Source organism: Catharus ustulatus, chromosome 4 (assembly GCF_009819885.2).
Source record: "Catharus ustulatus isolate bCatUst1 chromosome 4, bCatUst1.pri.v2, whole genome shotgun sequence".
NCBI lineage: Eukaryota > Metazoa > Chordata > Aves > Passeriformes > Turdidae > Catharus > Catharus ustulatus.
In genome coordinates, this window is record NC_046224.1 from 49426206 (window position 1) to 49451568 (window position 25363).

Sequence of the window (25363 nt, forward strand, 5' to 3'; positions counted from 1 at the left end):
TTTGTCATATTTGTTGTAGTCCTGCAGCAAGACTGAACAAATACATCTCCAACACTTTCGCCTTCCCCCCAATAAATACATCTTCATGATGGTTGTACAGCAGAGGCTGTCTGATGAGGGTGACAGGATGAAACACTGTGATACTAATGAACTGTGGACACTCACTGTGCAGGCAGCAGGTCAGGGTGCTCAGACAGAGAGACCCACAGCTTGGCCATAGTACAATATTTGCAGTGCAGAAAATCCGCCCATTTTATAGCATTTTTGTTGGTTTAAAAAAAATATATACATAAATAACTGGAGCACAGGCAAGTAAGAAAACTATTTTCTGAACTTTCTCACTTGTTTAGCTTAACTAAGTAAGTGTGTTTATTTTTATTTGTTTTAGCACAAAATAGAACTCACTACCCAGTGGCCCTTAAGCATGGAAAATTCCTAAGCATATATAATTTGTTGATTTAGTTTTCACCTTTTTTCATTAAAGTTTGTTAAGATGCATACTTTCACCTTTAATCTTCTTTTTCCTTGATTATTTTTGCTCTGCAAAATCAGTTTAGCTGGAGGTTTAAGAAAACATCTGTGGTGGATCAGAAGGAGTTTTGAGGGGAGCAACAATGCATAGAAATGGAATTGTATATTTGAAGCTCATTGCAGAAAGGGTATAATTGATGATAAGGAAAATGAACAAAAGAGATGCTCCTCTGAATTTTTCTTGAGAAGCAGACCCTGACCCGGAAAATTATGATTTATTATAATATCCTAAAAATATAATTTCACCCTCTGTGTTACACATTCTCTTTCATGTTAGAGATTTTTTTGTCCATTTAACATGAAGATCTTTATTAAAAAGCCCCCTGTATGATGTGTGTTGTGAGTGATCAGTGCTGAGTTTCCCCTTCTGGAACTGTGTCTTCCCAAGCTTTCCGCTACAAGCAGAAAACTCCTTCACTTCAAGCTCCCTTTTTCTCTTGGATCAGAGGAACCTAGAAACGGTCGCCACAGTTGCAATATCCAGGTCGGTAATTGCTCAGGAAAATGAGCCGTCCAGGGTGTTCGCCTCTGGGCTCAACAAGTCGCTACTGCCAACAGAGGCAGCTGATTCAAAATTATAACCTCCTTGGGGAGGTGGTTGCAATCCACGATAAACACTGCAGATGAGCAAAGGTAAAGGATTTGTGCTGTTTTACTGGGCTGTTTCAGCCCTTTCTTTTCCAAAGAAAAAGGAGCAGCTAGAGGAACACAGTAAGACATAACTTGTATATCTGTGTTGATGCTTTGTTTTACTTATTTAGATGGCTTACTTTACAAGGGTTAATTTCTTTTTTTTTTTTTTTTTTTTGCGGGTGGTGTTAGAACCCAAGGATTTCATTTTTGTAATTATAACCTCTAAATGGCTGGTCAGGTTTCCATTGTAGTAGTAATTCTCTTAATAATGACACTTTATATTGTTTTCTAAGTGCAGGTATTGTTGCATTTGTACTTCATCAATTAGCAGTTTCCTGTCCTAATGTCTTTCCTTTGTGGACTATGATCAAGCCAGTATCTAGGCATGCCATCGGAATGACAGATTAATATTAAAATATTTTAATTTTAATAATGTTTTGAAAATTTTCTGATAGAAACACTTAAGACTTCTTGTCTCTTGCTCTTTTCTACAGTCTTTCTTTTCTTTTTTCTCTGACTAACTTTCCTCAACAAAAATTGTTATACTTAAGAATTTGCAGAAAGGCAATTTTACACCAGACCCTCGGATTAAAGTTTCAGCCACCTTCAGGAGGCACATGCCAGAGTCAAGAATATAATGCCCCCAAGTGTTGCCTTCATCCCAGACCAGTCTGATAACGTTGTTATTGAGGAGATCCATTGCCTGTGCTGGATAGACATAAAGTAGCTGTGATCTTGTCAGAAGGAACTTGGGAGAAGACTCTAATCTTACCCTGTCCCAGTCATTTACTGTAAACACCCAGAGTTGGCCACAGTATAATGAACTTGATACATTTCCAATCTAGTCCAGTTCTGCTTTATGTTTCTATGAATACAGTACCAAAAAAAGGATAATAGAGAGCTCAGAGCACGTTTGTGACATTCTTGTCACTCTAAGGCAGGTGCTCTTGGGATTCCGTCAAGCATTTATGGAAATTACCTTCACTGATTGAGTTAGAAGTTCCATTATTAAAATGACAGATTCTGGATTGCTTACTTTCCTTTTGACAGGAAGAGTCAAATGCACTCCCTTGTGCTGTCTGAAGTAGAAAAAGGTGACCTGTAATACTCTTACTTAATTTTTGCTATAATTTCCAAGGACAGCAAAAAAGGAGAAGCAGATTCCTTCAGTGGACAGCAAAGCAAGGTTCTTATAATCAATGTGAGATGCTTCTTCCTCAGATATTTCTTGGGGTTTTTTTGGAATGAAAAGTTTAAAAAAAACCCAACAAAATCTTTATAGCTGCAGAAGATGCATCCTGAGATAAGACTTAAGGGCAAATTTCTTCCCATTCACTTAGGAAGTTATTTGAAATGTTCTTGTAATGTCTGTGTGCAAGACCAGGTGAGATTTTTAAGCAGGCTGATGACAGACTTACAGAGAGCTGGGGTCTTCAGGCTTCCCCCAGGACCACAAAGGACAATGTAGCTGTTACAGAGACACACACTGCAGCCTTGGATAAATATTTGTTAAAGGATACAGTGGGCTGAATTCAGACCTGGTAGGCGGAAGTGTGACTCTCCTGAAGATAAAGGAGTTTCACCACATTTTACTGTCCCTGGATATGATTAATCACAATCCTAGCATACTAAATCTATGATAATTTATTACCTACTTATAGGTTTTTTAAGATATTCTATTTCCTCTGATGCTAGATATTTTTCTGGCTGTTTCACTTCCATACCTTGATCAGGGAGGTCTTAGCACCTATTTAACAATATCTCTATTAATGTATTATAATATCTGGCTCAAGTATGTTTACATTAATGTGATTTTTTTATTATTTTATGCCTGCTAATTTTGCTCAGTAACTACATTTATTACTTACCCCATAACTCAGGGTCACCAGCTTGGACACTCTTTATACCATTCTAATGGATCTCTAGGGACCCTCATAATTCAGCAGCAACTCCCTTCTCATTTACTCAAGACCTTCAGGCCAGGTTGTCTCAACGTAGTGACAGCTTCAAAGCTGCAAACCAATTCTTGTTAGGTGTTCCGTGAGCCATTCTGGGGTACAGAAGAAAAAGTGCTCACATCTTTTAGACCTCCAAATGTCCCCTCTCAAGACATCTCTCTATTTCAGTGATAAAGTAGGAGGAGTTTTGTAATCACTGAAGATGTCTAATTCAAGAAGATTTAAAGATAAGATAACACCAGGGTAGAAAGAGTATTTTAGTGGAAGAGTCTTACCATACTTCCGATTGAATTAAAGCTCTGTTATGTGGTAAAAGCAGATCTCATGCATCAAGACCCAAAAATCCCATCGTGTAAAAAAAAAAAAAGAGAAAAAGGGAGGAAAAGAAAGAAAAATACTCAGTACTGACAGAAAAATCAATAGTGGAAAAGAAAAGCAAATATTTTATGGTTTTACATTATAGCTTATAAATACTGATAAAGAACAACAGTCAAAATGTGTGATGTTGTTTTTCTTTGAGACAAATGTTTCCTTTCTTTCTGAACCATAACCATATTCCCAATGTGATATATGACCCATGGATATTAATTCTCTTTCTGCAGTTGTGGTTATGAAGGAAGAATACCTGCTTGGTTCCTCAGAGTAGCAAGCTGGCCTATGGCTCTAGATAGGAGATTTAAAATAAAAATCTTTTTTATCTCGAGTCAACTGGCTCCGGCAGAACTTAGTAACTTCCTAAGTCAGAAATTACCAGAAGCATTGGCATCCTGTGGCCATCTGACATAGTAGTTTTTCCTCTCTTCTCCACTACATATTATCTGCAAATGGTATATGAAAGCAAAGAAACAGACCCCGAACTATCACATGGAAGTACTGTCTGCCAGACAGTCATCATGTGAAGACTGGGTCTTCTTGGACACAGAAGATTTGAGCCTAAATTATTTCTTGGGTAAAATTCCACTGACTTCACAAAAAGGATCTGAACTTGAGGAAACCTCTAAATTTCGCTATCATTCTAACACAGGGAAAGAAAATTCTTCAGTGCTACAGTTTGTCTCATCCTGCGACTTGCATGAGGAAGCTTTAGGAAATTCAAGCATGGTGGATGTATCCAGAATGTTTTATTTATGATCTCAGAAACTTCCAATCAAAATTAAAATTGTATGATTTCACTATGTCTGACTCATTCTTCACCTTCAGGGACATATGCTAAGACAATATTCCAAAAGAATCTTCCCTGTGCAAACTCAACATCTCATTCTTTAAGGATGCATCGATGTTTAATGCTTGACTTTCATTTCTGAGGTAGTAATTGCATTATCTTTAACACTGTGACTTGTCCAAGGAATTAAGACAAAACCGTCTGGAACCCATTCTGAGTATACTTGAGTAAAGGTGGTACTTTGCTAATGAATACCATTTAAGGTACTTAAATGTACCTTTGGACTTACTTTATATTCTGATGCACATAGATTACATAGATTATTGTTACAGGAAAAAAAACCAGCAACAATTAGAGAAAAGCCTCAGAGATCAGTCATCTTGAGAACTAAATGCCTTGAGCAAGGAGTTCATTTGAACTGATTTTGTTTTTCAGACATTGCAAATGGATGTAAACAAGCTGAATATCACATTGCTTCGGATATTTCGCCAAGGAGTGGCAGCAGCACTGGGACTGTTACCTCAGCAAGTTCATATCAACAGACTCATTGTAGGTACCAAAAAACTGTGTGTATTAAAGTTTATTTATTTTTGATAAAGATTTATTTACATTCTCCTAAATTTATTTTCCTATCACTGAGGAAGTGTGCAATTAAATAGAACAGAAAAATACTTATTTCTTTTCTTCAACTGCACTACAGAAAAATAGATCCCCATTGCATAATTATTTAAATTTTCCTTTGAAAATACACCATTCTCAGCTAAGCCAGATAAATCTCTTTTTTGTCCTATTCATAAGCAGATTGCTTATCCCTTAGTTTTTCAATGCAGTTCTTTTTCATGTTCACATGTTTTGTTTCTCAAAGGTTGAATATTGCTCAAAACATACACGTGATTCATCCTTTCAAAGGCATCTTCAATTTATCCTCAGACTTTCCATTAGTAAATTAAATGCCATCTACAATATTAATATTCATGCTTTGTAATTCTGCTATGATAATCTGTCCTCAGAAATTATCTTGTAAATTATAGTATGCTATTGGCAAAAGATGGTGATAAATTTGCTTCTAGCAAAAAAGGCCTTTTCTAATCAACTATCGTTGTATGTTTTTTGTGTATGCACATTTAACACTCCTCTTTTTATCACAATTTTACCATGAAGCAAGAAAACCCAACATCATGTGTGTATTGCTAGCCTTCAATTCACTTTGCAGAGGGAAGAAGAGCTTTTTTATTCTATGTGCAAGTTGAATATTAGGGAAGAAAACTGACAGGTTCAGCATAAAAGTATTTTCTGCCTTGAAGGCTTGATAGGATTGTATACATCAAAAAGGATGATAAAACCCCTTCAGGTAATGTCTCTGTGAGAAAAGAAATCACAAAAAATACAGTGAGAAAGATCAATAGGAATGCACTGGAGTCCTTTTAATATTCTTCAGGAATCTCACTCATTCATGACAAGCAATGCTAAATTTCATTTGTCCTCTGCATTGACCAGAATGAAAGGTTTAAAGACCTATTCAGAGAAAAGCACAATTAAATGAGAAATGTTTCCAAGTCTGATTTCAACATACTGAATCACCTAGTAACTTTCTTACTATGTTCTTTAGAAATTATGTAAATAAACAGAAGAAATAAGCTGGTTTTTCGCTACTAACTCCAGTGCTTTCTCCTCTCATTTATGATTTAAGAGAAGGGATTATGTCATTCTGCACCTGCATATAGCCCAGAATACAGTAAGTACTATTATTTAATTAGTCTTTTCAACATGTGTAAAAGTTCTTCTATGAGTCGATATTTCAGCGATATAAGGAAGCAAGTAAACTTTTTCCCTATTTGCTCTAAAAATCGCACACAGTCAAAATTCACAAGGAGGACAAATACGTCTTAGGAGACATTATTCCTATTTTTCATCTTTCTAACATGAGGCAGTTCCTCACACACAGACTGCTGGCAAGCAAGCAGAGCAAATCAAAATTCATCTTGCTTTGTTCCAGTGTAGTCTAAACCATTCACCTAGGCTCCCTGTAAAAGCAGTGCAGAGGATGGTAACTGCTGGAGAAGAGGCATTGAGATTCGTCCCGATTCTCTTAGGATAGATTAAATAATTCTCTAGAGATGCCAGTCCCTCTCTGCCGACTTTCAGAGGTAGACAACTGAAGTGAGGTGAGGTGACTCACTCCCAGGTGAGCAGCTCTCAGAAATGATCAGGAGTCTGGAAGCCAGGATGTGGATGGGGGCACAGGTGGAGTAGCCAGCCTGCTAACCTCTTATGTAACACACAGTGTGCCAGCAAATATTAACTTGGTGTTTCTAGTGTCTCCTTAACCTTTCCAGTACATCCCCCTCCCACAATGGTCTGTTAATGGGATAGAGAAACTCATGAACAGAGGAGGCACAAAACTGTGGGAATGCTGCATAGCCACCAAGCCTTGCCTGGTACCTGTGACCTGCACACAGCAGCAGTCCCCTTCCCATGTCAGACTGAGTACAACCACAGCCTCAGATCAGTTTTTTCAGCTGCCACTGGTAGCCAGTGTCCTTACCGTTCTTATTGAACAGATGGACCAGCAGCACATGTGAGAGCACAGAGGACAGATTTAGGGCAAACATATTTGAAAGAGTCCCTTTCTGTGCAGCTCTATTTTAAATGCAAGGAGTATTTTATGCAAAGGTATTTTAAGAATAGCAAAATATGTCTTCTTCTTCACTTCAGTACAGATAAAGATGCATATTCAAGGTGATGGGAAGGAGGCTGGGGAAATCAAGATTATCCCAGTTTGAACTGATCTCTTCCATCCCATAATGATGACTAGCAAATAACCAGACCAGTGAGGTCCTTGCCTGCCCAGGCAGCAGTGCAGGGAGTAGCTCCATGCCTGCCTCATGTGTATGGAATCCCCCAGATCTGGACTCTACTCCACAGTGTCAGCTATGCTGACCACAGCCTTGGGGAGCCAGGGTTCCCACATCCTGTTTGGACATCAGAGCTGTCTCGTGTGCTGTTCAAGTCTGTCACAACACAGAAACCCTCATTCCTTTTGCTGCCTTGAAACAGAGTGGGCATCACTGACATTGCTAATACAGAACCTTTTGGGTTGCCATCAAAGCCATCAAAGGGCACGAATTAAGAAATAGGGGAGTGGACATTCTCAAGTTACCCATTATGTGTTAACAAAACTTCCCTAGTGCTTTAATTTTGTTGGACCATATTAAGTTACACTGCAGTCAACTAAAAGAACTTTATTGTGGTATGTGTCTGCAGTGTGTTGACAAGAGGCTAGAAGTAATGTCCAAATATCACAGCATTACGCTAAGTTTGCTGTTTCAGCTCAGCTCAGATGAGCTATCTGCTAAAATCCCTGCTGGCACATTGCCATGACCCCATCCCATGGCTCCTCCCATCACTATGTTATATTGATTCTTTAATGATACTAGACTCCGAAAAAGTCTACCTTGTCAATATTGATTGAGACAAAGCACACGTGCTCAAGCATAGGATTTGCATTTCCTTCCACAGTCTACTGGGATCTGCAGAGACAGGCAAAAGGTGTGCTGTCCTCACAGAGCAGGTTGCAACCTTTATACTCCATGCTTTTTTCTTTGGAATTATAGCTGCAATCTACAGACAGCAGAGATTATCTAATGTCAGACCCCTCTTATGATTTTGCTGGGTTTTTTTTTTTTTTCCCTAGGGGAAGAAGAACTGTGTGGAACTGTTTGTGTCCCCACTGAACAGGAAACCAGGAATTTCTGAGGCGCTCCCATCTGAAGAAGTGCTGCGTTCCCTTAATATCAACATTTTGCATCAGAGTTTATCCCAGTTTGGAATAACAGAGGTCTCCCCTGAGGTTGGTTATCAATTTTCTTTCCTGTATTATTTTGGTACAGATTAGGCATTTACATCCTTGGTGGTTTTCCAGCTTGGAGGTTCTCAAGCATGAGGCAGTAAATATATAGGCTAAGATAGCATCACTACTATAAGGCAATTATAGAATCCTAGAACAGCCTGGCTTGGAAAGGACTTTAAAGATCACCTAGTTCTAATGCCTCTGCCATGGACTGTTACACCTTTCACTAGACCAGATTGCTCAGAACCCCATCCAACTAACTCAGTTAAATTACTTTAGTAGTGCTTTAGGCTATTTATTCTTTAGTATCTGGGTCCTTCTCACACAGATTGAAATCAGAGCAACCTTTGAAATCACAGTTTAGATCCTGAGCATGTATTAATTGCCTTAAAGGAAGTGGACATAAGGAATTCCAGTCTATTAATGGGGATAGGAAGATATAACAATTTCAATAGAGAGATAAATGGAATGCAGATACTAGGTGTCACTATTACTACCCGTGTAACTTTTGTCTCTCATGATTTTGAAAAACTGAATCTGTACATTGCACTCATGCTTTTTTTGCATTTTCAGGATTGGCAAGAGATTTATTCTCTTTATGTGCTCCAAAAAAAGGGTAAAAATAAAACCTGTAACTATTATTTGTATGACCTCATCCATTTTTTGGAAAAAAAAAAAGAAAATCTGATTCAAAGCAGAGAGAACATTGACATCTCCACAACTTGTCTGAGACATTACCAGTGACATGGACATCTAATTCTGGGCTGACCATTTAAACTGTGTCCAGAAAATGAAAGAAAGCAAAAGCCTTAAGGCTAAAACGCCAGTGAGCTCATGGCCACATCACACTGCATTTTATTTAGTGTCTTACCTGAAGCTCTTACATACATGTAAAGACCCTCAGAATACAGTTTAGGGCCAAACCCCTTCAATCATGCTGTCAAGAATCAAGATTTTCAGTGGAAACTCCCAATTTGGCAGAGGAGGTGTCCGTGTCGAAAAAAAGTGGGGAAAAAAAAAATACTTTGATGAGATGTGTTTCCCTCTATGGGTAAAAAGTTCCTGGGGTCGTTCATATCCAAAACTGTGTTTGAGATGTTGTTTGAACCATTGGGCTGTTATGCCTACCTGTATTTGTACTGATTAGAAATTGTTTTGCTCATTTTAAATATTCTAAGAATCTAGATGTCTTTGTTACAAAAAAAGAGAAATATGATACAAGACCAATTCATGTTCTACTACAGCATCCTGCTGTTATCAAAATTCAGATTCTCAGGTTTTAGCTGTTCTAACACAAAACATAGCAAAGCAGTGATTTCCAAATGTCAAATCAAGTCTTTATATCACCCATCAGCAACCCAAGTGAAGCTTCCTTTCGGTCAGAATTTCCTTTGTATTTGAAGCACATGAGTCTGATGGTTGGGATAGAGGCAATTATCTATTCCTAGTACTTCAGCTACAAATAACACTTCAGGTAGACATGGGGAAAGAACTTATATGAATAATAGATGAACAGAGAAATGTCATCAAGCCATGAAGAGATGTTGGAAAAAAACCAAGCATTGAACTCAAAAGCTCATCTTGAGTTAGATACATTTCAATAATCTGGAGGGCTCAGATATTCGTATTCTCTTTCTAGAAAAAAAATGTAGATAATAATTTTGAACAGGATTGTTAGAGTGAAAGCTGTGCAGTCTCTAACTCCTAATACTGTTGGAGACACAATAGATTATTTTAATATTTCAGTTGAAAGCAGATTATACATCTAAGGCATTGATTTTGAAAAATAATGCAGCTTTACAGTAATAGGTATTCCTTATGGATCTCAGTAAATAGTTTACATGCGTAAGACTACACAGAAAACAACATCTAAAAGACAGTCTTTACTTGGTCAGCTACTAACCACTTATTTTCCCTCAACTTGCTCTAACTAACAAATTGTTCCAAACAAAGTAACAGTGATTCGAAACAAAACAGGCAAACCTTTGAAGGTTGGTACATAGCTTACATAGTTTTGATGCATTATTTTACCTACTGTAAAATGCTCTGTGTGTGTACTCCTGAGCTGTCAATCCTGATTAAATCATGAGCTAAAATTGTTCACTCTTCTGCCAAAAGTATGAATGCTTCACGACCACTATTGCATGTGCATTATCAGTGTATCTGTGCACAAAGGAAGCATTACTTTCATCTTTCTAGGTGGGTGGCTGACACAGAGGTGTTAGGGCTGGAATTTGTCTCCTTTTTCAGCTGTATTTCAGTAAGAGCTGCCTAAGGCTTGAAAGTCTTCTGGCTCTCTCTCTATGGTAAACAAAAACAGGTATGTTTGACAGGCAGTTCATCCCATCTGTGAGACACCTCTCCTGAGATTGCTTGGTTGACCTTTTTAACAAAGTTTAGTGTAAGCTAGACCCCTAGAGGGCTAATGCTGTGGCAGATTAGCTTGTCCAAAGAAATTTTACCAAGATTATGTAGGAAAACCCGCATGGAAAACTGCTCTGCTCAAAGTCTCAGCTCATGATATATCATAAACAGGAAAAGTCCCAGTGGATCTCAGTACTTAGAACTACATTTCCATTCATTACAGAAATAATTTGCTTGTTCACATCTGCTGATGCATTGATCACTGGTTGATCCGTTTCTAAGTAAATTGCCTGTCTCAAAATTATATCCCAGTTTCTTATTCTGCAGTAGCTGAAAGAGGAGTTTCCCTATATGTCTTTGTTGTAGGAACTGCTAGAGTGCTTCACTGCCTGGTGTAGAATGAGATATGTACCAGTCGGAATGTGTACATTTAAAGGAGTCTTTGCCATTTCAGGGGTCCAGGACAACGTTTATACCTCCATAGCTCCTTGATTTTCCAATGGCTTGTTGTAGTTGTAACACTTGCTCTTTTATTGTGTCTAAAGTTTGTGTCAGAATTGGGATTTCAGATTGAGTTCTGCTCCATGGGATGTACCACAGTCAGGAGCAGACTTCTCCAGAACAAAGTACCAAACTGGTCCTTGATGGTAGGACTAAATTCAATGACTTAGGCAGTCTGTGTGGGAATCCTGGCTTCCTAATTTAAATTGCTTGGATTAAAATAAAATACTACTGGATTTCAGAATTTATTAGAAGAGAACTTGAAGTGTTTTTGAATGACAAAATAACTAAATTTATGGTAAATAAAGGGTTACTATGTTTGAGAGCTAAGCTAACTGCCATCTGGAAATGTGTCACTGAAGGAGAAATTTCCAGAGTTCGTACCAATATTATGCAATCCCAAAATGTAGTATTACAGCCTCCTTACACAAAGAGGTTGCCTTTGAAGTGTGTGATATTAACATATTAGAGAAGAAATCAAAGGAAGCAATCATGTACTTAAAGAAGCTGTAGGTTGCTGTAAGGACGAGTGATCAAAACCAATATCTTAGAAATTACAACAGCCTGGACTGACAGAGGCTTCTGGGAACAAAGCAGAGCACAAGGACATGCTCCTGTGATCAGGCAAGGCAGCTGCAGTGTAACACCTGCAGGGCTGCACCCAGAGTGCCCAACAGGAACAGGAGCACTGCAGGCTGCCAGTGTGGATGAGGAATCACAGCACTTCATCACACATGTGCCTAAGGTAGAGATTTTGAGGAGACTTTGTCATGGGAGACATGGTTAAATGGCTATTATCCAGTGTCCTGTGAGCCTGAGAGGTCACACACATTCCTACATGTTTTCTCTGGGGTTGGAAGTGATTTCTTGGCAGCCTTTCCTAATGTGCCTTAGCTAACATAGTTAAAATAGCAGAGAAAACAAAGCTATTCAGTGTGAACTTCCATGAACCCTTTTTGATCTTGAGTTCTACCCCCAGCTCCCTGTAAGCCTTTTTCTGAGCTCAGAACTACAGCTTGCTATGCTCTCATTAGTGTTCCAGTCCAAGGGATTAATTGGGGTTAACTGACCCAATTTGCAAATTCGCCTGTATTCCACTGAAAATTTACGTTTTCTGGCAGGTCCTGATGCTGCAGCAGAATCTTTCAGTCATGGATTTTACAGTGACTACTTCAGGTCAATGTCTCTCTTGTTATTAAAAGCTGAATGCTCATTTTACTTGCTTGTGGAAATACTCCACTATTTTTCCATAATAAGACCAGAAAAGTCAGAGTGGATTTTAGTGTCTTAAAAAAAAATTTAGAAAAATGGTTTAGAAAAAATATATTTGTTCCAGTTCAGCAGATACCCTTGTGTGCAGGCACTCTTCAGTAAGGTTAGAGATTGAATGGCATTGTAAGAATACATTTGCTTCTTCTGCACATTGAATTATGCTGAATTCAAACAGTTTCAATCAACCTGGTTCATTCTGCCTGAAAAGTTCACCTTACTGGAGACTTGCTAGAGAATGGAAATGCTAGGAAATTATACCTTCCTCCCTCTTTGCTCTAGGATTGGATGCTCCTTGAGTTACTGGAATCCTCTTGCCACTCCATTTGCTCTGATATTCCCCCACCTTTATTAGTTGCAGACCTTTTGCAAGTATATCCTCCAGCCTATTCCTCAAAAACTATCTGAAGGACAAGAATCCTCTCATTTTTGCATTGCATTTGGCCATCCAGTTAGCTTTTTTGCTGGGCATCAGAATTTGTAGTGAGCGTGGCAGTTGCTATCCCTCTTATCAGTCTTCCCAGAGAAAGGAACAAAGTTCTGAATGAACAACACTAAAATTTTGAAAAACAATTCCTTATCATGGGTGTGAGATGACTCAGTTACTGGGGGTCACAGCTTCTTCCGTCATTAGAAACCAACTTAAGCAATGATTTTGCTCTCCACCAATTAGATCCAGGAGAGAGATTTCCTTGAGTAGGTGAAGGTACTACTAAACTGTTTCAAAATGGTATGTCAAGTTTAAGTTGTGGTAAAAGTTTTTTACCCTTTTTACAGCATTTGTTAGTATTCTTTGAATGTTATTGTTAGAAGGACAAATTAGGCAAAGACGTGTACTGTACACACAAAGCACTAGGCAGACATCACAGAAATTAATTCTCTTAAAGTCTTCTTTTATTCTCTTCACTCTGTTATGTCTGTGAAGTCTATTATAAAATATTTTAAAAGTTTTATGACATTAATGAATTAAAGTTTATTTAAGTCATCCACTGTGACTAAAAATCCTATTAGCTCTTAATTTACATTTTGGTGTATTTGCCCTTTCAGTGAAGAGGTATTGAACTACCCCATTTACTCACTTACAAAAGGTCAGCACTGCCAATTCTCCTTTAGCTCCTGCTTTTTATCTAAATTTCCTCCTGAGAGATATGAAACACCGGAAAGCCATCAGGTAACCCACTCAGGGTCAAACATTGAGTTTGTAGCTAATCGCCACAGCTGCAGCTGCTGCTGTCACTATGGGATTCCCATGGAGCTCAACAGGAGCAGTCTTGGATATGGAGCAGCTGCAGCTTTGGGCTCTGAGCCAGTACTGGGACCCAAGTCCTGTGCCATGAGCACAGCAGAATGACCTTGCTGGGCTGAGGTAGCAGATTGCACAGAGAACTGTACCCCATTACAGTGGCAGCAATGTTTAAATATGTCTAGGAACAATTTTTGCAAAAATACTTGGCAAGATTTCCAGCTTCTCTTTGAAAGCCCTGGATTTTAAGTTGCTCAGTAAACATCAAACTGACACTTTATAAGCCTTTATAAACTGTCAATACTTGCAACATTTTAAAGCCAAGACCATGAAACGATGCACGATTACACACACACACATAAAAATATACTAATTTTATGAGATTGGTTTCTGTAGGTGTGGTGAAGGATTTCCATGCTAGTCCCCAGGACTATTACTTCCAAAGAAAATTCTTCTTTATATGTTTTCAGTTCCAATGCTGTCAACTCCCACTTACATACAAGCACGTCTTCAAGCAAGCAAGTCTCTGTAAATTAGCCATGCTATCAAATTCCTCTCTAAATGTTTGCATTTTGTGGCAATTGTATCTGTGAATTGTCTTGCATTGTCCTGACTATTTTCAAAACAAGCAGTGCATAATCCTGTGCAGAAAGGAGGACCATGAAAACTATACCAAGATCCAGCACCCAGCATTTTTTGTCAGTTTGTTCAGGCCATGATCCTCCTCCTCAGGAAGCTTTTCCACATTAATTCATCATCATCCAGACCTTCTGTGTTTGGGAGCCTGAAGAGGCTTGGTTTTGGGAGGCTTTGCCTTTTTGGAAGACAAAGTTGTCTTGATAGATGAGTAGTGCAAAAGAGCAGGCTAATGGGTGGCTAAGCAGACCCTGGGGCATGATGTGCCCATGTAAAGTGTTAGAGCATCCCTGCAGTTATACAGGCCCATTGAGCAGCCACTCATCTTTATATGGAAGAACTCTTTCCTCTGTGATAAACTTACACAACATCCCCAGAGAGGAAAAAAGGCCACATTGGGATGGGAAGACAGCCTAGTTTTATAAACAAGAGGTTTATTTAAAGTCATTAGATAATTTCAGTGAGACAGAAACATGAAGACCTTGACCATTTACAATGGAAACCAGAATTTTAGAAAGTTGGTTTTATTGAGTTTGAGAACTCTACTGAAAAGACACAATTGAGAAAATAAAAGCAAGTAGCTGAAAATTGGACAGGCAATGTCTACTGAGCTGTGGTCCCAGAAACATCAGACAACATACTTTATTCTAAACAATATATTGCAGTTAGACCAAGGGTGCATGTACTTTGTTTCTGCTGCAAAATCTCTGTTTGAAAATATAGTGAAATTCTGGTGATTTAATAGTCCGACCAAGTCCCAGTGCTGCAATAAAGACAAAAATAAGTGCTTTTACAATCATTATTATTTCATTACCCCCAGGAGTTCCCCAGGAGTTCTGGAAATTTTAGTGTGCACAGCTGTTTCAGAAATGTTCTATCAGCAGGAAGTCAAAGATAATGAGGTTAAGCATAATCAGAATTATAGATAGACAGATAATGAGATTATTTTCAGCAAAATCAATATTTTTTACGAGGGTGTGCGTGTATTCTGGAGGTGACAGTGTGAGTGCTTCCCGGCTCAGTAGGGCCAGCAAGTCACCTGCTCTTTGCTCCATGTCGGGTGTAAACACTGGGCAGGGCATGGGTGCTGGAGATAAGCACTGGGAAGAACGAGGCAGAGCAAGCACTTCCCAAAGCCCATGCAGGAGCACAGCCCTTTGACCTGAGGAGCCAGGTGGTTTCCAAGAAAGGCGCTGAGTCTTGTTTGCTTTCCCTTCAGGCAGCCTGTGGCGGTGCTGGAGGAGAATTCCCTGGGCAGCCGCGGAGGGATGTAAATCCCGCGCAGCACTGGGAGCACGGGTGGTCCTGCTCCTTGGACTGGGCATGGGCACGGGGTCCCAATAGCAGCATTCAGAGCCATGCCATGTGCTGTGGAATTTCAATGCTGACAAGGCTGAGGAGAGTCATTAATGCACAATGAGAGCCATTTAATCTGCACATGCCTCTCTATAACTTTTTTTTCTTTTTCTCTTTCTTTGCTTAAAAAAGAAAAATGTTTTGCAAGACCAGCATGAAGCAGACAAAATCTGGAGCAAAGAAGGATTTTATGCAGTTGTCATATTTCTCAGCATCTTTGTCATTCTAGTGACTTGTTTAATGGTAAGTTTCCCTTTTATCTTTATTTTGTTTTTTATTTCATGCTTTTCTCAGTCTGAAGGATAGGGTCACACATTCTTTACACGGCAGGTGTTTTCTCAAAGCTGTTAGAAACTCAACTCTAAGCTAAGAATTGGTCACTCTCATAATGCTGGAAAACCAAAGTTTGAAGAATCACATTTCTTGATATATTTTGAGTTCAATGAAGAATGTAATTAGATGGAAGCTGGAGAAGTAAATAGCAGATTCTTAAATCTGCAGAGTAACTGTGTAGGGATATGAGTGATGACTTCTCAACCTTCTTGTGTACCAGGATCCCTGAAGTCCTCTTACCTGCCTTTATTTCAGTTTTATTAGATAGCAAAAGCAACACCACATTGACAGACTGTTGTCAGTGCACCATTGTTAGGGTTGGTGTTGGTATTTATGTATCAAATACACAAATTTTAAAGCGAAATAACTGGTAAATACATGAGGGAGTAATCATATTTTTGAGCAACTTACCATTCACATTGTATGAGTTCAGTGGCCAGGTTTCTGAGCATTAGGCACAATTCTAATATGTTGAATATGACATGTGCAGTAGTCACTCAGAAGATGAACAACACTACACCACCACTGACTTTTGTAGTGCATTTTTTGCATTTTTGTCCAATGTTGTATTTTATATGTTTTCCTTCGTTAAATTGTGTGATACTTCTGTCGTTCGTACATGTAAGTGTTAACTGAATTCTCTGACAATTATAAGCATTTATGAACACATAGTATCTTGGAGTCTTTTGACATATTTTACTCTCAAACACATTTAATTTTCTTTAACCACTTACAGCCTTAAGACAGAAAGCATGTTTAATCTGAGGTTATTTTAAAATGTTCACATTTATACAGATGTTCACAACAATTTATTAAAAATGTTATCTAATCTTTTAACCTCTCCTAAGATTTGAAAAGAACTTATTTTATCACAGGAAATTGTTGCTTTATTTAATTTTTACTTGTTGTCTCCCTCTCTCCATTCCATTTCATTCAAAAAGAGGAGGGAAACTCTAGAAATCTCTTCTTCTCAACTGTCTACTTTGGAGAAGAGATATTTTGGTCATTACTGACTATTTAATTGGAAAAGTATAGAAAATGCTGGCTGTTCTTGTCCTGGTACCACACAATATTTTCATTAATGATCTGGAATGCATTGACAATACTGGAAATTGTAAGCATTCTGTATGACAGTGTCAGAACTTCAAATATTCTTAAGGTACCAGAGAAAAGATGGGAAAGAACAAGAACGCTGCTTGGCAGGGACAAGAGTTCTTATCATGTGCCTCAATACAGTGTAGGAAATATGTTGCAAAACCACAGTTCTGTAGGAAAGGTTCCAGCAGTATCACAGAACGGTAGCACAGAAGTAGATAAGCAGATAAACCAACACAAATGTTGCAAAAAATACACTTCTTACCCTGGGATATATAAATGAGGATATGATCTCTAAGATCTGAATTCAGCTCCGCTATGGTAATTATTTGGTTGTAGTCTTACATGTCTTACTCATTTTGTATTGTCTCTCTCAACCCCATTTGGGAAAAATTTCAGGCAATTATAAGAGGAAGGAGATGCAAGAGTGATCAGGGACACAGAGGACATGAAATAATATGGTTTATTTATGACAGAGAAGGAGCAAGAAGAAACATGGTAGTTCTCAAACATGGTAAGATTTCTAAGGCTGTTGTAAGGAAGAAGAAAATACTTTCTCCATTGAGGATTGGAAAATAAGAAAATTTTTCACGGGGTGATTTGGCTGACTCATTAGAAAGATCTTTGCTATCACATGTGTCACTAGGCCCTGGATTGCATTGCTTGCAGAAGCTTGGGAGTTTTCACCCACTAAGATTTGAGGCAAGCATCTGCCAGAAATAGTTTGAGTGTAGCTGATCTGAACTTAGGGTGAAGGTCAATACTAGTAGACTTTTTGAATTCCTTCCAGGTGGAATTGCTATTATGCTGTGGTCTTTTCTGCAGGCATTCCCCTTTGTGTTCCTCCCAGGTCCAACCTGTATCTTTACACCTGCTACAGTTTAGACTGTGCAAATGGACACTGTCTCAGATTTTGCCAGGACCTAATAATACATGGGTATGTGCAATCTGTAACGCTAAGAAACAGCTCCTGTTTGTTTTTATCCAATTTAATGTGTGTCAGAGTGGCAGATTGGCTAGGGTCAAGCTATCTTCTTTTTCCTAGGGTCTAATAATAGATTATTAAGTAGCATATGAAATAATACTTGTCCACATTTTAGAAGTCAAAACCATAATTCCTTGGGTCCCCAAGGAGTGAAATTATGTCAAAATGTATTAGTGACAAGAAGGTATTGTGAGCATTGTCATGGTCATGAATATCTGAGATATTTATCTGCTGGTTATCAGAAACAAATTAGATGAAAGCACTCAGTGGAGGAAAAGATAGTTAAAATATTTCAAGTCCCTCTTTTCTCTTTACTGGCACCAGTGCCCTTGCTTCACAGTAGGGCTGCTTTTTCTGCAAAATTATGGCAAAGAGGTCTTATTCATGCAATTCTAAACCCTTCAGAATGAACAGATGGTTTACCTAGCTAAGTCTTGTTTAATGTGTGTATTGCTAATGACATTAGGTCACTTCCTAGCTAAACCTCTAATGCTAATCCTTGAACAAACAAACCCATTAGATATATCCAGTCATCACTGGAAAGCTATGGAGTGATAGATCTTTTTATGGTGGTAGCAGGGTAACAGCTGTCAAAGAACTTCTGACTTGAACAGAAAAAAATGCTCTGGTCTAGGTTTTGTCTTACTCAAGGATCCAAGCAAAGTGCTTTACAGGAACAGATATAACGAAGTAGAAAGTACAAGAGTATCTGCAGACACCTTCAAAAAACTGTGTGTCTTCTATCTCCACCCACAATATTTACAATTCTATAGCTTGTAAGGTATGTTTTGAAAATTAAACAGCTATGGCTCATAAATTGTTTTTGCATTGCCTTCCAAAGAAATGTGTTGAATAGGTGTAACATGGGTACCTCTGGAGTGACATTAATGAGCACAAGTTACATTCCTGCCCTCACCAAGCCAGGGTTCAGCAACATCAGTGCAGATTTTGATGGAAGGAATCAGTACAATTTCTGCTTTTGTTACTCATATCTTACGTCCACATTCATAAGCAACAGGTGGACAGATAATCCTGGTATTACAGTGTGATCAGAAGTCAATTTCTTGGTGATTGTAAAACACACTTTTCTGAACAGATGGTTAAATATCTTCATAGGTCACTCATCACTTCAGCTTTATTTCAGAATATTTGATGTTTCTCTGAGGGTACTAGAGCCTGTCCCTATCTGGAGGAGTATTTCAGATTAATTGCAACCTACTATTACCCAAGTGACCTAGGTCAAGTTCAACCATCAACTCCATGCCAGATGAGTAAAGGCTTTTAAGAATATCTGCTCTAAACCAAATTGAGGCTGTTGTAATTAGAGACCTCTATCTGGCTAACTCATAAACATATATTTTATTTTGTGCCATTGTCTCCCTTGTGTTAAAAGTACTTAGAATTTCTTCTATAGTTCCTCTACTTATCAGTATTTCCTTCTTCACAATGTCTTCTGTAACTAATTTCCATTCTGTGAAATTTGCTCTTTTAATAATACTTCTACAGGTATTACAAACACGTACTGACTCACAGTGAGAACTGTTAAAATCCCCACTGCCCACATGTACACTCTGCTGTTTATGTAATGGAAATATTTATCTTGGTGTGGAAAATGCTGTGTAACACAACTTGTGACTTACCTTTAAGGAATGAAAGCCACATATAGCAATCTTATCCAGCATTTGTGATACCTTCCTTGCCTTGATTACCAGGCAATTGAGATTGAGCTGTCCTCTTTATTTCTGTAGGTTCTGTACAGATTAAAGGAGAAGATCCAGTTGTCACTAAGGCAAGAGAAGGAAAAGAAGCAGGAGATCCACCTCTCACCCCTTCCCCTGCAGACATCTCAGACTGAGTATAAGACCACAAACAGCATGGTCCAGCCTCAACAGGCTCCAAAGGTTATTAATGTTGTAGTGGACCCTCAAGGCCAATGTGTTCCTGAGCTCAAACCTCCCCTGTGTGCCAGTCCATCTCCTTTCAGAATGAAACCTGTGGGACTCCAGGAAAGGTAGGATGGTGCCTAGTGTGCTCAGGATTTATTCTCATTTTTTATACTTGTGCTTCATGATTTTGTATGTTTTTCTTCTGTCAATGAATGGGAGACTTTGCCATCCAGACATCTGAGAACTGGGATTTTGGTGTGTTAACATCTATCCCACAATTATTTTCTCCTTTCCTTTTCTTTACATATTACCAAAGATTTGGGTCATATGAAAATGTTCAGATTTGGGCTGAGATTAACTGCATTAGTGGCATTCTTTTCGCTGGTTATATTCTTCCCGTTTCCTGCAATTACTTCAAAGAAATAATTTTTTTCATTTTTCATTGAGTTTTACCTGTTTTGATCCTGGAGATCCTGGAAGAGAGTTCAACGGCTGGTTATGTGTTGTCAGCCAAGGTCATTCTCATTCTCGGGGAGTCCCTAGCACCTGGAAAACTTATAAGAAATATTTACACCAATTGAGTGCCTTTAGAAATCTCATACAGTGTTTCCACTATCACCTTTAGATAAATATTCTTCTTAAATGCAACTTACCATGATGGTGAGGATACAGTGCGAAGTCAACAGGCTTCACAAAAAGGAAGAAGTGATGAGTAATGAAACCAGCTTTTGTGTGCAGTTCCTCAGAAATACTTGGGCACCAAACCCTGCCACTCATTGTACCTTTCAAAAACTGGGCCAGTGCTCTTTTTATAAAACTAGTCATTCTTCCCACAGGAGAATGCACATTGACATCTGTCTCTCCTCTGTTAGAAACCTGTATAATTTCTTGTCTGATGGCTGCAGGCTGCTTTCATAAAGCATCAGTGCTCTGAATAGCTCACATAGCATGCAGCTGTGCAACTGAACTCTCCTGCCCTGGCACAGACGATAAATGAAAGAACAGATGCCGTGCAGAGACCAAGCAGAGCCTCATTTGTGAGGACTCTCAGCTGAGCTGTAACCCTGATTCAGCTTGAACCATGGGGATTTCAATGATAGAGATTTTATCAATGGATTTATGACAGACAGAGCTCAGGGAGGTGGGTTGATTCTTCTGTGAGTAAAAGAGGCTTAAAGGCCTCTGTCATAAAATATGTAGTGATATCAGTATCACTGCAGAAACAAAAAAAAAAGGAATGGAGGAAGCAAATAAATACATTTTGATAGTATCTCTCATTCCACAAGACCTTAAAAATAAAGCCCACAAGCATGGGAATCACATAGCTTATTTAGTTTAGCTAAGTTTATAACACTTAGTACCCAACATAGTATATGCAATAGTTGAGTGGGATTGGGGGAAAGGGATTTGTAGAGAGATTTTTTTACATAAGGAGAAGAAAATTTTCCATTTCTCAAACACAAAACCAATTGATTTAGGATATTAATTTCCACCACAGATATTCTGCATTTAATTCTCCTAAACCTAATTACATCCTTTGGAAGGACAAAGTTCTGAGTCAGGTATGACAAAATGGAGACCAGAGACACAAAGAGAAAACCAAACCTGACGTTTGACCAAGTAAACCAGACATTTAGGTTATTACTATGGAAAAAGAAGTCAAAGAAATTGAGCACTTTAGTTTCTACTGTAAAAGAACACTAACAGACCGTTGTGAAAAAGTGAAACCCATTGTGATAACATCCCATTGTGCAGTTCTTTGTGTCATGTTTAACATAGTTAGACTCTATCCGCCCAAGTCCACTCTTAAGAAATGGTGATTTAAGTTTATTTCAAGCTCAGTGTACAAAGGTCTGGGGATGTGAGGGAGAGAATTTTAGGGAATAGTTTATCTTCTATTCCTCTGACATAAGAAGCTATTATTATGTAAATTTCTTATTTATTTACTATAATCTTTACTATTAATGAATTTGTATGCATTCTAACACTCAACAGTGTTGAAAGCAAAAATAGTTCATTGACACATTCTGCCTCAGATTTTATCTAGTGTCTCGGTAAGTGGTCAGTTTAAAACTCCTCTCCACCTTTCTGCCCCAAAAACATCCTTGCACTGCAAGGCAGCCTTGGGATATCCTCATTACATGTGTGGGCCTTATAGCATGGATCTGCACACTGCAAGGAGCAGCAAACCATGCTCAAAACAGTCTAATGGCAGCTCTTCTTCTGTTAGTATGGAGTAAATCAAGCTGGAGGTCCTGTCCTGCTCATGGCACAGCTTTAGGGCACCCTTTCAATAATTTTTGCTATTCTGATTATGATTTCTGCCAGGGAAAAAAGCTCTTGGCAGGCTAGAGTGGATGTGGGAGCTCCCTGACAAACTTATCATGGAGATTCCTTTGGTCACATGGCTTGACAGTGGTTCCTGAGTAGTATTTTCTAACTATCCAGACTACTCCCTGGTTTGATTCCTTAAGAGTGATCCATAGTTATGAAATGCTTCATATGATCCAGACCAAACTGTTCCTGGTTTGGGCCTGGTTCATTGATTTCTCTTTCAGCAAATTGTTAACTGGGCATAGCCATCTAGGTGGGAAGTTTATGACAATGTCTCTGAAGAATGGGACAGAAAAGTTGCATAATGCAACCTGATCTAATTGCAGATGTCCCTGCTCATTGTAGGAGTTTGATTAGATGACCTTAAAAGATCCCTTCTAGATCAAACTATTCCACGATTCTCTCAAGCTCTCTTTGCTTTGCACACTAGGTGCTGCTTTGAGGAACATACCCTTGACAGGACAAAGGGTAATAATTTTAAACTAAAGGAGGGTAGATTTGGATTAGATATAAGGAAGAATTTTTGTAATGAGAATGAAACACTGGCACAGTGCGCCCAGAGAGGTGGCAGATGCCCCATCCCTGGAAACATTCATGGCCAGGTTGGACAGGGCTCTGAGCAACCTGATCTAATTGAAGCTGTCCCTGCCCATGGCAGGGGAATGGGACTATGTGACCTTTAAAGGTCCCTTCCATCCCAAACTATTCTATGATTCTATGATCTAAATGCAAAAATATAGTGGAACTGAGTTTTCACAAAGCACCACATCAGCCTCTGGCCCTCTGAACTTATCCATTTTTATCTGAAATAGCATTGGCCAGAGGCACACAAATTGTTAATAGACTACTGTGCATGGATAAAAAATATTTCTGGGAGCTTGTCCAGCTTCTTAAAACGTACTGTGCTTCTGAACACTAGAGCCAAGCCCATGAACATATTTTTCTGTGCATCTGTAAACGCTCTTGCTCAGCTCTGTGTGTAAGACGCATCTCCCCGGCAGGCGCTGAGCGCCCCAGAGGTGTGGGATCCGCAGAGGCTGTGCCGCGCTCGCAGAGGCGGCGGTGCCCGCTGCAGAGCGGGGACAGTGACACCCAGAGCCGGCAGGCAGCACTGCCATCCCTCCTCTGCTGCTCCGGCCGCCGGGAGCTTGTCAGACGGGATCTCACACACAGCATCTCAGACGGGATCTCACACACAGCATCTCAGACGGGACCTCACACACAGCATCTCAGACGGGATCTCACACACAGCATCTCAGACGGGATCTCACACACAGCATCTCAGACGGGATCTCACACACAGCATCTCCGCTGCCCGGCGGCCGCAGGACGCGATTGTGCTGCCGGGCTCCGCTCTCGTGAGACTGCCCCGAGTCCTGCGCTCAGCTCCAGTGCCCCGGCGTGAGAGGGATTGACCTGGTAGAGAAGGAAGGCAATGAAAAGCATCGATGGCTGGAGCACCTCTCCTGTGAGGACAGCCTGGGACAGCTGGAGTTGTTCAGGCTGGAACAGAAGACAAGGCTCTGGGGAGACCTTATTGCAGCCTTTGATACTTGAAGGGGGCCTATAAGAAAGATGAAAACAAGCTTTCTCTTAAGGTGTTGCACTAGGACAAGTCTTTAAACTGAAGGAGGCTAGACTTAGATATGAGGAAGCAGTTTTTGAAATTTTGAAGTCAGGTTGAATGGGGCTCTGAACAACCTATTCTAATTGAAGCTGTCCTTACCCATGGAAAGTGAGTGCAACTAGATGACTTTTAAGGGACTTTTCCAGTTGAAACTATTCTCTGATTCTGTGATTTTCCTAGATGCTGATCAGGGTTGTGTACTCACATGCAACAGTTATTTGGAAAGGGGTGGAACACTGGTGGGCAAGAGCAGAGAGTGGACTTGAAGGTGTGGAGGTGAGAGGGCAGTCAGAACAGAGGCACTGACCCTTTCTATTACAATTACTGAGGCAGGCAAGCGAAGGGCTAGTTCTTCACTGCATCCTCTGGATCATTCAGTGCAGAATGCTTTGAAGTTGCTCTCTTTTTGTGTGCTCACAACTGCTGCTCCTTTGTGGCAAAACCCTTCTCCAGTGGTGACCCACACTGTTCTGTTACTGAGCAAAGGAGCAGGAGAGCTGCTGCTCTGCTTGGGTGTCTTCGGTGATGAACTGTCACAATATCACAGTGCCGACACCTGACTTTCGGATGTCAATAATTGTTTTCTCTTCTGTGAGCACAGCTATGAATATTGCATCAGTGTTTACTTAGGCTTTTATAAGTTTGTATGAATAATATGTACTTCTTCCTTCAGCAGGGTAAGGTTTCCTTTTATTCTGTTTGTTGGCCCAAAATTCATCTTGGTATGAATGTACTCAGGCAAGAGCAGAATCTGGTGAAGTGGAATGTGGTATTTCAGATTTCGTTCTGACATGTCAAGCATTGAAAATTCTTAGTACAAGCACTGAGTTGTTAAATCACATTCATGGTAGATATAAATATAAATGTTACCACACCAGCACAGTATTACAACTGGGTATACATTTTCTGTGGCCACTGCAGCTGTGAGTTTTAGTTCCAGTGTTATTTGTGAGTAGACAACTGCATTTCAACTAACTAGTTGACAATACTCTGTTTTGTTCAAATTAGTTACTGTACAAAGTTGCATGGAAGAAAAGAAGATGTGGAAAATGTCTCTCTACTGTGTGTTGAAAACAAACAGTGCTTTGGGAAATTTTCTCAAGCATTTGTATTCCATTCTAGCTACAAAGACCTAAACCTGGCTATTATATTTTAATAATCAGCAAGAAAAATCACAGCTCTGTGTTTTCTTACTCTGTTACATATTCATCAGAAAATTATTCTGCCTAAAAAGAAGAGCTTCCTCATGTTCACATATCAGGATGCCAGGGGTATACAGGAGTCTTATTCAGAACAGATAGTATTTTACATGTGCCTTGTGCTGATTTTTTTCTCTCTGCAAATATACACAAGAGAGTAAAGATGATAATAGAAAAAAAATTGGCAAATAAAGAAAAAAAAGCTGGCAGATAACTGAAATAATAAACCATTTTAACATGTGAAATAAAATAATCATACAATGGTATGGAGGCCCAGCTGTGACACAGGAAAATAGAAGATACTCTGTGAAAGGGAGGAGCCAGCAAGAGCAAAACTTGGAGGGGAGAGGGCTGCTCATGGGCATAATTCAACAGAATGTGCAACCAAGTCTGCAACCTCT

General features: G+C 39.3%; 1 protein-coding gene across 1 annotated transcript in view; it reads left to right on the forward strand.

Annotated features, from left to right (window-relative positions):
- Window positions 1-25363, forward strand: part of PTPRR (protein tyrosine phosphatase receptor type R) — a 134730-nt gene that overhangs the window by 60600 nt on the left and 48767 nt on the right. The window contains exons 3-6 of the mRNA XM_033058310.1: window positions 4720-4833; window positions 7979-8134; window positions 15636-15746; window positions 19665-19927. Of these exons, the coding sequence (XP_032914201.1) occupies window positions 4720-4833; window positions 7979-8134; window positions 15636-15746; window positions 19665-19927 (644 nt within the window). The remainder of the gene's footprint in view (window positions 1-4719; window positions 4834-7978; window positions 8135-15635; window positions 15747-19664; window positions 19928-25363) is intronic.